The sequence below is a fragment of the Cervus canadensis genome, chromosome 1 (genome assembly GCF_019320065.1).
Source record: "Cervus canadensis isolate Bull #8, Minnesota chromosome 1, ASM1932006v1, whole genome shotgun sequence".
Taxonomy (NCBI): Eukaryota; Metazoa; Chordata; class Mammalia; order Artiodactyla; family Cervidae; genus Cervus; species Cervus canadensis.
The window spans coordinates 112,145,466-112,159,930 of record NC_057386.1 but is presented as its reverse complement, the minus strand read 5'-3'; the positions used below and the strand labels follow the sequence as shown (position 1 = coordinate 112,159,930).

Genomic DNA, 14,465 nt, shown 5'->3' with positions numbered 1-14,465 from the left:
TTGAATGTTCGCTCCACCTTTTGCTGGAAAAATAAAACATGGACAAAAGAGTATTCAAGTGAGACCCCTGTGGCAGGGCTGAACTTCACCTTTTCCTTGGCTGTTAACAACAATTTTCAACAGTGAGACAAAAAGTTAAAGAAAAATAGGCTACGCTTGTTTGTACATTTGGGGTGGATGTAAATCCTGTTCCCAGGCTAACTGGCAAGCTCTGTTTTTTTCAAGACTAACAGCTCCTCCACCTCCATATCTGGCCCCCAAGAGTTTCCCTATTAAGGCATATGAAAAGAGCCAAGAGGAATGTTTTTCTTTTTCATCAAAATTAAGTCCCCACATGCAAAGGCACCCTTTGTTTCCAAATTCCTTTTCTCCAGGGTCCTGCAGTTTCAAATCTGTGTGGTCTATTAAGTGCTAAATCATCTGACAGATTTTTTTTTTTCCTGGGGGGGAGGCGGGATGGGGGTGGGGGGGACTGCTGTTTCCAGGGCAACATCCCAAACATATACATCAACTTTTTTTTTATTGTAGGGATTTCTTGTTCTCAACCTGAGCTGGCCTGAGCTGAGCGTTGGAAGACAGAAAGAATAAGGACAGTCTTCCCAGAGCCCCAGAAGCACAATGCTGAGACTGGATGGCCCCAGGAGTTCCTGGACTAGAAATTCCCAGAGTATCTGAGCCTCCAGCTCAAGCAACCTGGTTAAGTCCCCCATCCATCCCCACAAGTAACAGAGACCAAATGCAAGTTAACAGAAAGGGGTATGGCTGGCTGTACTGAAAGGAACTCCACTACACAGGCCTGGCATCTGTCAGAGAGCCTGCCCAAGGCTGTAGTGAATTCTAAAACCAAAGACTAGCCCAGCAAAGGCACAAAGGGCTTCCAACTCCAGTAGCTTGAATGAAGTCAACGCATAATCTAATGGGAGCCACAACCCCCAGCAGGGACACAGAGGTAATGCAGACTTGAAAGGCGCAGGTGACAATCTGCTAAGAGCATGTTTGCTCACCATGAACAGGAGGCAGGACCCCCTCACACAGGATCACTTGGGCTTAAGAAACAGCCAGGTTCTCCCCGCAGGGGAGAGGTTGCTCCCCTCCTCCCACCACCGTTTCCATGATCTAAGGTTGAAGATGGCGAGAACGCAGTTCATCCCATCTGTCTGAGGTAAGGGGTGTGAGAGAAGCGAAGGACGCAGCCGGGGTGGAGGTTCGGAGCTACAACCACCTCTCAAAGGAACAGAACAGAACACAGCTGAACTGCAGACTCGGAGAAGAAGAGCGGAACAGGGATAGGCCATAGGAGAGCTTGTTCATCCAAGTCAGGCTGTAAAGGCTGCACACAAAAGCAAGACATGCCCGCACTCACACCCACAGACATAAACATGCACCTCCACCCACCTACAGCTCAGTCTTGAAAAATGGCATTAAACAGACCCAACCAAACAAACGTGTGTTTTCATCCTCTTCCCCATCTCGCAGGCACAGATCAGGGTTGCCTGGGTATTTCAGGCAGGCAGCCACTGCCCCATACACACCTGAAGCCATGGGTGTCTTAAAGCCTCTTCCGTCGTAAAACGTGCCTTTGGATCCACTATCAACAACTTCTTGACGAGATCCAGAGCTAAAGCAGTAAGATAATTTGGCAAACCACAGTGAGAAGGATAAAAACATTAAATCAACAAAATGAGAGTGTGCCAGAATCACAGGCCAACATCCAGAAAGAGGAGAGAGGGGCTGAGGTCACAGTGAGTCAGCAGACACAGCGAGCAGGGCCCCCTAGTCCTCCCCACTTTCAGCATTTGTCCGAAGACTTTAGAACACCAGGAATGCCATGATGGTCCCCATGGCTCCCTGCTCAGATATCACAACTTCTTAACTCTCTGTTCCTGGTCCCCTTACTGGACTCAAATTCAAACTAATTAAAGCTGAACTTCCCCTGGTTCTAAAACAGTCAGGATGTTCAGCCAACTCTCTCTGAGACCCATGGAGTGATGGAGAGAGTTCCTCAGCCAGGGAGAGCTCTCTCCTAGGAATCGCAAGCTTGGCAGAAACAAAGCTGGACTGTCCAGCAACAAGTGGAGGCTGGCTGTATATTATTGCAACAATGTTATTCATCAGATGTTCTGACACTTAGCACAATCATCTGTGTTACATTGTTTGACATTTAGTTTCAGTTTTCTACTTTTTCTTTTCAGAATTACAAAGTTACCCTTTTAAGTTCTAAAACACAGAATAACAAGTTACATTTAGCTTTTGCTGTGCTTACTACTTCAAAGGAGACCTTGTAACTAAAAAGTTACCCATTATTTTGCACCCTTAAATAGATATCAGGCACAGTGAGTATATTACAGGGTTAGAAATTAACAAAAAGGAGATCCAGAGATGTTAAGTAACTTGCCTAAGGTCACAAAGCTAAAAAGTACAGCAGTCTGGCTCTGGACTCCAAGTTCCCAATAACTTCCTTGGCCTCTAAAATGGTGTAAAAACTAACAGAAAATAAGAACAGGATCGACAGGAGAAAACATCACAGAATTTGAAAATAGACTCCCATCACAGCACACATACATCTTAGCAAACCACAAATTCTGAACTCTTTCGCATCCATACCCTTCTCTGAGACCTCTGCCCAGACTTCGGGAATGAAGTTGTATTTTCCACTGGTGATCTGATCCTTCAATGACACTTGAGTCTTATGCTCAGAGAAAGGTGGATACCCACTGAGGCTTCATATTGGTAGAGAGAGAAAGGAAAAGAAATCAAGTGGCATTCTCAGTGGCATTCAGATATATCGATTTTTTTTTTAGCATAATGAAAAATCAGGTATTGTTTTAAATCAATGGTCCAAATAAAGTGACCTAAATTAAACACAAGCTCTCTAACTGGACACATTTCTGATTTCACCTTAATACCACCAACCACAGTCTGAAGCGATAAAAACTTTTTCTTACCAAATGAAAAGAATAACTCCTAAACTCCAGCAGTCCACAGCACGGTTATATCCCGCAGTTCCAAAGGAATTAAGAACCTCTGGAGCCAGGTAGGTGGGGGTACCACATAAGGTTCTCATCAGAGAGGTCTCCCCCAAAATCTTGGACTGCCCAAAATCAGTAATCTAAAATAAGGACAAAAGGGCATCTCTTTTAATGTCATTAAATAAAAAGTAACATAGTCTGCCAATTCAAAAAAGACATGAAGGTTACAATAGTTCCTAGCCTATGGTTCATACCACTGTTAATCTGGACTCTACACATTCTTGTCTTCGTAAGGTAATTTTTAAAAAATATTTTTATTTATTTGGCTGTGCTGAGTTTTAGTTGTGGCATCTAGTTCCCCAACCAGGGATCAAACCCCGGGCCCCCTGCATTGGAAGAACAGAGTCAGCCACTGGACCCCCAGGAGAGCCCTGTAAGGTGATTTTAATCTTGCAAGTTATTTAATTTTGCTTAAATGAAAATTCCTGAGCTAAGGAACTTTAAGGCTCAGGTTTTCTCCCAACTTAGATCTATATTCTCTGTAACCTTACAAAAGGCCAATAACCCTTAATAGACACTCTAGAAGTCTAGTTATTCCTGATTCTTCTTAGACCCCAGTTTTTCAATGTTGGCTGCAAACGGGAATGCTGAGGAGCTGAGGAAAATACTTCACCTGGGTGCCACCTACGGCAATTCTAAGGTGCAGGCTTGGTGTCATTTTTTTTTGTTTTTTTCCTCTAAATCAACAGGGGATTCTCAAATGAAGCCAGGCCGGAAGTACTGTCTTAGATAGAGGAAGACAGGGGATGTGTTTCTCCCTTCTAGACCCTTCCTTCCTCTCTCTGAGGATGAAAGTGGCTTGTACACATGGAGCTCAATAAGTGCTCATTTGCATCTTCACTGGAGCAATACCACCTGGATGCTGAAAGAACGGCTAAGAATGGAAATGTCAAATTCCTTACCTTTTTAGGCTCCCACTTTTTACTTGATGAATTTGAAAACAGTTTCTGAACAGAAATCTACTGGAGTGGCCACATACAGAGCATAAATTTCTTACCTTTATAAGGCAGTCCTCTTTTGGGGATGACAGTAGGACATTCTCTGGCTTTAAGTCCCGATGTATAATGCCATTTTCATGAAGGTACTACACAGAGAGGAGTAACCCTTAGATTTATGGAGTAGGTACGTGAGACAGACACACACACATCTTATGGCTGGATGAAATGACAAGTCATTTTACAACCACATTCTCTCCCAAATCATAGAAAACCACTGGATAAATGGACTACTATTTACAAATTTGTTTGCAAGAAAATCTTTAAAAAGTAGAAAAAGGCAACTTATGACAGGAGACCTTTAATTTCACTCTTCAAGATAATAACTATTCCTTCACGTTAGCAGAAATAGGTGTCAGTCTCAATAATAAAAATGCAACAGGTGACATAAAATATTTGGGGACTATTTAAACTATAAAAATTCTACCAAAAGAGTGTTTTTGTTGATTCCACTTCTGAGAATATTTTTAAGGGGACTCTATAAAGTACACATATGTAAATTATCTGAACACCTAGAGTTAACATATTCCTTGATGCAAGATCAGTCTTTGAAAACTTGATGACTGAAATAGAAAGGGTTTCTAAACATCATAAATAGAATGATGTTTCTCTGTGTACTCATTTTTATATACCAAGTCATATTTCTTTAGGAAAAAAAGAATTTCCCAAGTCCACTGATCTGTATTCAATTCACCTTAATATTCTTGGTATAAGGTTGGGAGCAAACCACCTGGGTCCCAGGTGACTCAGTTGATAAAGCATCTGCCTGCAATGCAGGAGACCCGGGTTCAATCCCTGGGTCGGGAAGATCCCCTGGAGAAGGAAATGGCACCCCACTTCAGCATTCTTGCCTGGGAAATTCCATGGACAAAGGACCCTGACGGGCTACAGTCCACAGGGCCTCAGGAGTTGGACACAACTTAGCAACTAAACCACCACCACAAACCATGAAGAGAGTAAAACACTGGTTAGGTTGATAAAAGCAGATACTACACGTGATCTTAACCAAACGGCTGAGAAGTGATGTTTGGCAGAAACCAACACAATTCTATAAAGCAATTATCCTTCAATTAAAAACTAAATTTAAAAAAAATTAAAATCACTGGTTAGGTGTTTATGGGCTTCAGGTTTCTCTGGATATCCCTCTGGCCTAGAGCAAAATACCTCCAAAACACTGAGAAAGTGACCTGGTGAAACCCCCAGGCTGGGCACCCAGGTAGACCAGCCCCTGGAAAACCTCCCTCAAGCCTCACTCAGTACAACAGCTGCTCCCAATCCCTATGTTTCTTGCACAGAGGCACATTCTAAAAGAAAGAGACCTTGGTGGGTCCCCACAACATCTGGGTTGAGAACGGGTGATGTTCTTTGAAGCATGCAGGGTGCCATCAGCCATTCACCCCAACACCTGCCCCGAATACTGAAGAGAAGGCAGTATACATGCGTGCCCGTGTGCCTGCTGCAGCACTGAAAAAAACACATTACCACGTGTAAGTTCAGCTCAGCTCAGTCGCTCAGTCGTGTCCGACTCTTTGCGACCCCGTGGACTGCAACACGCCAGGCCTCCTGGTCCATCACCAACTCCTGGAGTTTACTCAAACTCAAGTCCATTGAGTCAGTGATGCCATCCAACCATCTCATCCTCTGTTGTCCCCTTCCCCTCCCACCTTCAGTCTTTCCCAGCACCAGGATCTTTTCCAGTGAGTCAGTTCTTCACATCAGGTGGTCAAAGTATTGGAGTTTCAGCTTCAGCATCAGTCCTTCCAATGAATATTCAGGACTGATTTCCCTTAGGATGGATTGGTTGGATACAGATAGCTAATGGGAAGTGGCTGTATAGCATAGGGGGGTCAGTTGTGCTCTGGGACAACTTACAGCGGGTGGGAGGGAGATTCAAGAGGGAGGGGACGCGTGTATACCTATGGCTGATTCATGTTGATGTATGACAAACCAACACAACATTGTAAAGCAATTATCTTCCAATTAAAAATAAATGGAGAAAAAATAAAAAACCAGGATGCTGCAGATGAAGGAAACCCCTAGTACTGTGCCACAGGGGAGTGATCCATCCTCACCCCTGCCCCAGAGGTAAGGGGGATTTCTGCAAGGACCAGACACAGTAGAGATCCCTGCCCTCCAGAAAAACCTCCTAGCTAAAGAGAAGCTGTGTGGGACCATGTGTTTATTTCTTTAACTTCCTTCTTTTTTTTCCTAAACTTCACAGCAAAAACTTTCTCATCTGAGTCAAAGGGGTGGGGTGTTTTTGCCAAGAACAGAACAACCCACACACAGACTCTGCTCTCTGGGTTTTTATCCCTGGTCCCTCATTTTCTGCCAACTCGGAGAGTAACTCACCTAAAAGAAAGCTGTCAAAAGCACCAAGGGCTTCTCTTACCTGCACAGCCAGGAGCATCTGGTAAAAATAGAGCTTGCACGTGGCTTCTTTCAGGCGCTTGTGCCCCACCACCCTGTCGAACAGCTCTCCTCCTTCCATCCTGAAACACACAGGCAAAGCAGGGGGTTCGTTCCTAGAGGGAAACTCACTTGGAGGGAAGATAACAACACAAACAAAACAAACTCGTCAAGACAAGCAAAGTGGTTTATCCACTCTCGGCTCCCATTTGTCAAGGCAATGAGGCAATAAGCCGCATTCACAATAAAGACATGTCCGTCGGAAACTGAGGAGCAAGGAAAGAGGGGGGAAGAGAGTGATGGGCACTGGACACACTTGGGGAGCTTTCAGGAAATCTGATGCAGTAGATTGGAGGCGGACCCCAGGGGTCTGCATTTTTGTTGCGCACCCAGGTGGTTCCGAGACTGGTGTCGAGGAGAAAGCAGGAGCCTATGACCTGACAACGGGGTCTGAATTTCAGCTCCACCACCTCCCAGCTGTGGGACCTGGGGCGACTTATGCAACCTCTCTGAGCTTGTTTCTAAACCCATTCAAAAAAATGGGGATAAAACCCCACCTACCTTGATGGCTGCTGTAAAAATTAAGAGATTAACTGCTGTAGGTAAGGCATCTGGCACAGTGGAGATGCTTGGCCAGATTATCCAATCCCTCTGCAATTCAGTTCCCATTTCTGTAAAGTGGAGCTAAAGACAATAACTAACTCACGACTTCACTTATGTGACTTATGTGACTTTTTCACTTATGTGACTTCCCTGGTAACAGTAAAAGCGCCTGCCTACAATCCGGGAGACTCAGGTTCGATCTCTGGGTCGGGAAGATCCCCTGGAGAAGGAAATGGCAACCCACTCCAGTATTCTTGCCTGGAAAATCCCAAAGACAGAGGAGCCTGGTAGGCCCCAGTCCATGGGGTCGCAAGAACGACTTCACTACTACAACTCACCACTCACTTGTATGTAACCTGGATGACAGTTATGCAGATTACACGAGTCAATCCCAGTGAAGTGCTTACAGCAGGTTTTGGCTCATATTAAGTGTCTCATTAGCATCAGTTACTGCTATTGTATTATTACAACTATTATTAAACTATTTCTTTAAATTTATCTAACTGAGCCAGGTCTTAGTTGCAGCACGAAGGATCTTCAATCTTCATCGCAACATGTGGAATCTAGTTCCCTGACCAGGAATTGAACCCGGGCACCCTGCCTTGGGAGCACGGAGTCTTAGCCTCTGGGTCACCGGGGAAGTCCCAAACTGTTTTAATGAGATCCAGTCAGATAATAATCTCCTATTTCATAGCAACAGATATTCCCTCAAGCACTTCAAGGGCTATCCAGTCTCTCCTGGAACTATGACTGGCCTGCTGTTTACTTTATAATCTTTATGGTCAGCCAGCACAGCCACTGTTGGCCACTCAGGGGTCAGGCCCAGCCTGTCTGCCATGATGGCCAGTCCCAGAAACACTGCACACTTATGCAGAATGGACACCAAGGCAGGCCTCTTTCAGGAATGAGACAGCAGACGATTTTAATCACACCAAGTAAACCTGCAGGTAAACCAGCATCTGAAAGATACTCAGGTGTCACCCTGGCACAGTGACGCTGAGCAAGAAGGGCCACCCAGGCTATTTCAGAGTAATAACATGCACCTGTGTTTGAGCTCCAAGCGTGCCATGTGCTCTGCTGCAGGCCTTCCAGCCCTCGGAGAACTTGATCCTCATGACTGCGCAGGGAGCTCTCATTATTACTTAACACTAGGAATGTGAGACTCAGACAGGTGAAGTCAACAAACCCATGGGCAGACAGCTAGTCACCAGCAGAGTTGGAGAAGGCAATGGCACCCCACTCCAGTACTCTTGCCTGGAAAATCCCATGGATGGAGGAGGCTGGTAGGCTGCGGTCCGTGGGGTCGCTAAGAGTCGGACACGACTGAGTGACTTCACTTTCACTTTTCACTTTCACACATTAGAGAAGGAAATGGCAACCCCTACAGTGTTCTTGCCTGGAGAATCCCAGGGACGGGGGAGCCTGGTGGGCTGCCGTCTATGGGATCACACAGAGTCGGACACGACTGAAGTGACTTAGCAGCACCAGCAGAGTGGGCTTCAAACCCAGGCCTCAGATTCACCTGCCTTTGGAAACACTAGAGTGCTTTTAGAATTGACACTAACCCCATGTGCTCGTTTTACGGGCCACCCCCCACATACATATGCTGAGGGTCCCCAAGATGAGAAATGCAGGCCAGCATTAGACCCTTTGGTGGTTTATAAGCATTTAAATGGAAACAAATTTTTAAAAGTTTGCTACTTACAATTCCAAAACAATATAATAATCTTCGGCATCAAAAAAGTCTTTAATCTTGATGATACAAGGCTAAAAGGGGGAAAAGAGAAAAAATAGTTAAGAAGCTCCCCAAGAGAAAAACTACAAAAGTAGAACTTGGGACACCCACCCCAGGTGTCAAGGAGGCCAAGCCCAGGCCTCTGGTCCTTGCCTCGGGATTCTCTGAAGTTTATGCAGGGGAGAAGCATGCATGTGTCCCCAGTCGCTTCAGTCGAGTCTGACTCTATGCAACCCCGTGGACTGTAGCCCACCAGGCTCCTCTGTCCATGGGATTCTCCAGGCAAGAACACTGCAGTGGGTTGCCATGCCCTCCTCCAGGGGATCTTCCCAATCCAGGGATAGAACCTGCGTCTCTAAAGTCTCCTGCTTTAGCAGGTGGGTTCTTTACCACTCGCACCACCTGGGAAGCCCGCAGGGGAGGAGACAGAACCCTAACTTGGCTGGCTCCTTTGTGAGAACACACAATAAGCTCTCCACCCCACCAAACTGACAAGGGAGCAGTCCATTTGACGCTTGCACCAAGGGTGGAAGGCCAGTCTCTCCCCAGCCTTCCTCCTCCCCGTCCCAGAGCACAGGGACGCAAGGACACCTAGGAAACCTGGGAGCCGGACAAGGAGCACGGGTAAACGAAGCCCAGGTGGGGAGCCCAGCCGTGGTGCCAGACAGCAGGGCCATCAGCGAACGCACCTGGCACCACAGGGCAACCCATGAGACAAGGTCCTCCACTTTCCAAGCAAGATGGCAATGCTAGTTTCAGAAGAATTCAAAAGCACATGTGTGGTGGAGGAGAGAGATAGATACACATACACACACACACACACACACACACACTTGTGGCTGAGACTCTGTGACCTCTGATCAATGCTGGGTGCATCTGCTAAACCACAAGGGAGAACAGTATCGTACATTTAAGGCATATAACACCCCTATTGTTTTTTCTAGCACAAAGGATGGACAGTAAAGCTAGTGGTCAGGGTAGATAGAAGAGCTGGTGAGTGTCAAGGACAAACACTCCTACCCACCAGGGAAAAGGACTCTGGCTATGACAATCCAAAGGAAGAGAGCAATAAGATTTTTAGACTGTATTTTTTCATCAAAATCTCGATTTTTACTGGCATATCTATTCACTTTAGATTTTTCAATTTTCGATTAAAAAGACCAAAAGCCTACCAGAGTGGGTGGGTTTGCATTTTCCTGCAAAGCACATTTCATCCCTTCCCATCACTGATTAAAATCCCCCAAGTGATACCTCCCCACAATGAACTGTTAGACAGCGGTGAATGGACGCCCCACCGCCTCCCCCAGCACGATGGACCTTGGAAACACAAGGCCAAGTGGAAAGGGCAAGTCTCGAAACACTTTTGAGTATGAGGTAAATTCGGCAGTATGATCAAGTTTCTTCATTCTTAAACTCATGGCAAGCTCAAAGGTGTTCATCTTAACCGGTTCGCTTTACCACTTTCATTTATTACTTTACATGTGTCAAATATGATATAATTTTAAATTATTTTAAGGCAGAAAGGGAGAAGAGTGAGAGGAGGGAAGGAGGGAAGAAAAGAAAACAGAAATCCTTCAGCACCTTGCGGCTGAAGAGGCTGCAATCCAACTTCTCGGCAGGGATCACCAAGCCCTTCCAGACCCAGCCTCATCGCCTTCTGCCCGTCCCAAACATCCTCCTCTCCTCCTCTCCAGGCCACAGAACTCCCCATCCACCCCAGGCTCTCTCCCCACATCACATCTTTGCTCACACTACCCTCCAGCCTGGTGATCCAGCCTTCTGGGCGCACTTGGCCTCAGGTATCAAGCCCCAGCTCAAAGTCCCCATGGATTTTTTTTTTTTTTTTTTGCCACACCAGACTCTGTAGCATGTTGAGTCTTAGTTCCCCAACCAGGAATCAAACCTGCGTCCGCTGGATGGCAGATTCTTATCCACGGGACCACCAGGGAAGTCCCCCCACTTGCACAGTTTGGATCTATACTTCCTGCCAGTGGCACTAATCTGTGTGGAAACTGACACCCAACACAAGCCTTTCAGCAGGTACTGCAGGGCTGAGTCAATGAGTCAGTCTTCTTTACCTCCCTAGGACCAACACTCAACAGAGCAGCTGGCACACTGTCCGGTTTAATACCATCAACACCAACAACAGACACAAGCACCCACTGAGGGTGGGTCCCGATGGCCACGGTTTGCTCATGGATTCCACAGCCATGGGGTCAGGCTGACAGCAAACCATTTCCACCTCTCCTTACCTGTGATCATTGTACACTTGGCTCTGCAGGACCACCTGTTATTGTCACGATGGTGGAAACACTAAATATGCATGGCAGCATTACATTAAGAGGAACAGAAAAGAGAGCTGAGGGACCTTCCTGGCAGTCCAGTGGTTAAGACTTCGCGCTTTGGGGATGAGGGTTTGATCCCTGGTTGGGGAACTAAGATCTTACATGCCACGTGGCCGGAAATAAAAATAAATGAAAAAGGAGAGCTAAAATTCTCTTGTAACAGAAAGACAACAAGCTATTATTGTTGATAAGCCAAGAGACAGCGGTTTATGCATTAATAAATCATGTAGAAGTAACGGAGGTAAATTCTTCTTTAAAAAAAGCTGAAAAAAATTTTAAATGCAGGGAAGGCGATTAGGAAGGAAGTAAAGCTGCTGTTTATAAACCTTTTAGCATTATCTGACTCCAGAATATACACCTGTGACATCTTTTTCTTTTGGCCGCGAGGCAAAAGGATCTTAGTTCCCTGACCAGAGATCGAACCCTCATCCCCTAGCACTGGAAGCGCAGCGTCTTAACCACTGGACCGCCAGGGAAGTCCATAACAAAATGAAAGGAAAGGCAGAAGAAAAGACAGACATGGAAAAGGAACAGGAGAGGAAGGACTGGGAACTGCCTGGTCTGTTTGGCCAGTGCCACTCTGGGAACGGGGTGGGGCCGGGGGGGCGGCCAGCAGCTGACAGAGCATGCAGAGCCGCCACTAGACTGTCTCCAGTCCCCCCAGCTCTAGGGCCACAGGCTGCAGCTGTCACAGCTGAAAGTGTCTCTCAGAAACCAGAGGCCACCCACCCAGACCCTCCACTTAGGCCCTACAGGGCGGAGGGTAGGGAACGGCAGATCGCTGCCATGCCCCACGTGTGTTTCCTGTGCTGAGAGCTTTGTCTGCGTGCTCGGCCGCTCAGTCACGTCCGACTCTTTGCAACTCTACGGTCCGTAGCTCACCAGGCTCCTCTGCCCATGGGATTCTCCAGACAAGAATACTGGAGTGGGCTGCCATTTCCCTTCTCCAGGGGATCTTCCCGACCCAGGGGTTGAACCTGGTTCTCCAGCGTGTCCTGCACTGCAGGCAGATTCTTTACCACTGAGCCACCTGGGAAGTCCTGAAAGCTTTAGAAGCATATATTCAAGTCTCATCGACCTTTGAGGTTAAGTATCCTATGATCTCCGGGGACAGACAAGGGAGCAGAAGCTCTGCAAAGTGAAATGACCTGCTCAGAACAAGGGATGGGAACCCAGGTCTGTCTCCCCACTAGACTAAAGCCATGTAAGAGGAGAGATGGCCAAGTCTATCTGTGCTGACTGCCTGGGGCCTAGAAAACAGGCTGGCACCATAAACATTTGACAATTGATAAATCAGTGCCTGACTCCAAAGGTCAGGGTCTACTGGACCTTATACTAGGCTCTATTCACTGTCCCCAAATATCCAAATGCACTCATGCGCCCATCTCTGCTTCCCAAGGACTCCCAAGTGCCCTTATAAATTGCCAACAAAAATCTCCAAGGATCCTTTTTAGAGTTCTAAATTCCTCTCTTCTGCAGCAGACATTGGATTTGTGTAAATGTTATGTTTGGGGATCTTCTGACATCAGAGAAAATTCTCTGAGGATTCTAAGTGTTTATCTTTGGGGGATGTTTGAAGCAACCCCACCCTGGAAAATTAGAGGGTTCCTCTCTTTAACAACATTCCAGATCCCATGGAAAAAAAGGAGGCAAAGGCAGAGGAGAGGTAGAAGTTGCAAGGCATTAGAAGAAAGCCAAGCAGGAAGTTCAGCCACTCACACTCTCATGGGTCTTCAGATCCACCACAAATTCTAAAGGAACCTACTGAATTACTGTGTCCATGTGATGTTGTTCTTAGTTTCTATTTGTCATTAGGAGGATCTGACCAGGTCAGAGAAGGGAGAAGAAACCTTTTGTAGTTCGGAGGTTAAGAACCAGAATCAGACAATCCAGGGGTCCCCAACCCATGGCAGGAGCTGAGCAGCGGGCAAAGGAGCAGTTTCACTTGTCCTTACGGCTGCTCCCCATCAATCGAATGACCGCCCACTGGTTCTGTATTATGGTGAGCTGTATCATGATTTCATTATATATCACAATGTAATAATAATAGAAATATAAAGAACACAATAAATGCAATGCACTCGAATCATCCTGAAACCATCCTCCACTCACCCCAGGTCTGCGAAAAAATCGTCTTTCGTGAAACCAGTTCCTGATGCCAAAAAGGCTGAGGATGGCTGAGATAATTCTCGGCTAGAAGACTGGAGGTCTTATTTCAAGTTTAACTCCGGTGCCCTACCTAGCTCACGACTACATGGGGGCCCACGAATTAATGAAGAAAAACAGGAAGAAGAAAAAGGAAGATGGGAGGAGTCCCATTCATCTAACTTTCTCTTCTCACATCTTTAGACTCTTTCCACTGAGACAGGGTCATGACTGCACAAAAAAGACAGGACGTTTGATACTCAGTGGGGCCAGAGAAACCATTCAAACACTCAGGATGTTGTCATACTTACTGGGTACTCTTGGATATATTTGATTTATTCCAACCAAGGTGAATGGAAATCAGCACCTCCTAAAGGTACTTAAGAGGTATGAAACTCAGGTATAATTAATGTACCAAAAGAGTACTGTCTCCCCAAATATAATCAGCCGATCAAGTCCCTATGATAGTATTTAGCAGATTTACTATGTCTTTTGGTCCAGAACTAACTCAGTGGAAAAACAACATAATTAATAATTAAATCTTTTTACAGTATTGTCCTTTCAAAATTTTAGGGTAAAGCTCTTCCCAGCTGAACAGCTAATACCATGCATGTATGTATACACACACGTGCGTACACACAATTAAGGAACCCAGGTTAATACTAGTTTTATTACACTGAAGTGCTTTGCACTCTCCCCATTTTTTGAGATAAAAGAATTTAAGTATGGGTCATTTTTTTACAGTAGTACTTACATGATTTAGTTTCTTCAAAATTTCTATTTCTGTTTCAACATTGAGTGCTGGATCCTTTAATAAAATAACATTAGAGTTTATTAACAATAATAAGAGCCAATATTCAGAAAATGTTTACAGTTAAACTTAGTTGAGTAAAGGCTGCCTGAGTTCCAAGCTCAGCACTGTTCTTACAGAGAAATCAAGGATGAATTACACAAAAACTCATCTAAAATCACTTTGCAAAATGCCTGGTAAATAATAAGCCATTCAGTAAGTGACTAGGCTCTATGCCAAGCTCTTTATCTAAAATGGCCATCTCATGTAAGCCCCATAATCCAAGGGAACTGGGCTCTAAAAGTATTCCCATTTTACAGATGGAACAAGGCTCCAAGAAAGGAAGCCACTTGCTGCAGTTCCCACAGCCAGAAACAAATGTGTTCCCACTGTTCTTACATTGACCTGGTAAGC

At 45.7% G+C, this 14,465-nt stretch overlaps 1 protein-coding gene across 4 annotated transcripts in view; it reads right to left on the bottom strand.

The window, feature by feature from the left end:
• The window catches only part of CHEK2 (checkpoint kinase 2), a 35,682-nt gene that overhangs the window by 4,063 nt on the left and 17,154 nt on the right, over positions 1-14,465 (bottom strand). For all 4 annotated transcript variants that reach the window (XM_043437662.1, XM_043437652.1, XM_043437672.1 and 1 more), the window contains 7 exons: positions 14,016-14,069; positions 8,742-8,803; positions 6,417-6,516; positions 4,027-4,113; positions 2,946-3,109; positions 2,605-2,720; positions 1,533-1,618 (listed from right to left, as the gene is read on the bottom strand). In XM_043437662.1, the coding sequence (XP_043293597.1) occupies positions 1,533-1,618; positions 2,605-2,720; positions 2,946-3,109; positions 4,027-4,113; positions 6,417-6,516; positions 8,742-8,803; positions 14,016-14,069 (669 nt within the window). The remainder of the gene's footprint in view (positions 1-1,532; positions 1,619-2,604; positions 2,721-2,945; positions 3,110-4,026; positions 4,114-6,416; positions 6,517-8,741; positions 8,804-14,015; positions 14,070-14,465) is intronic.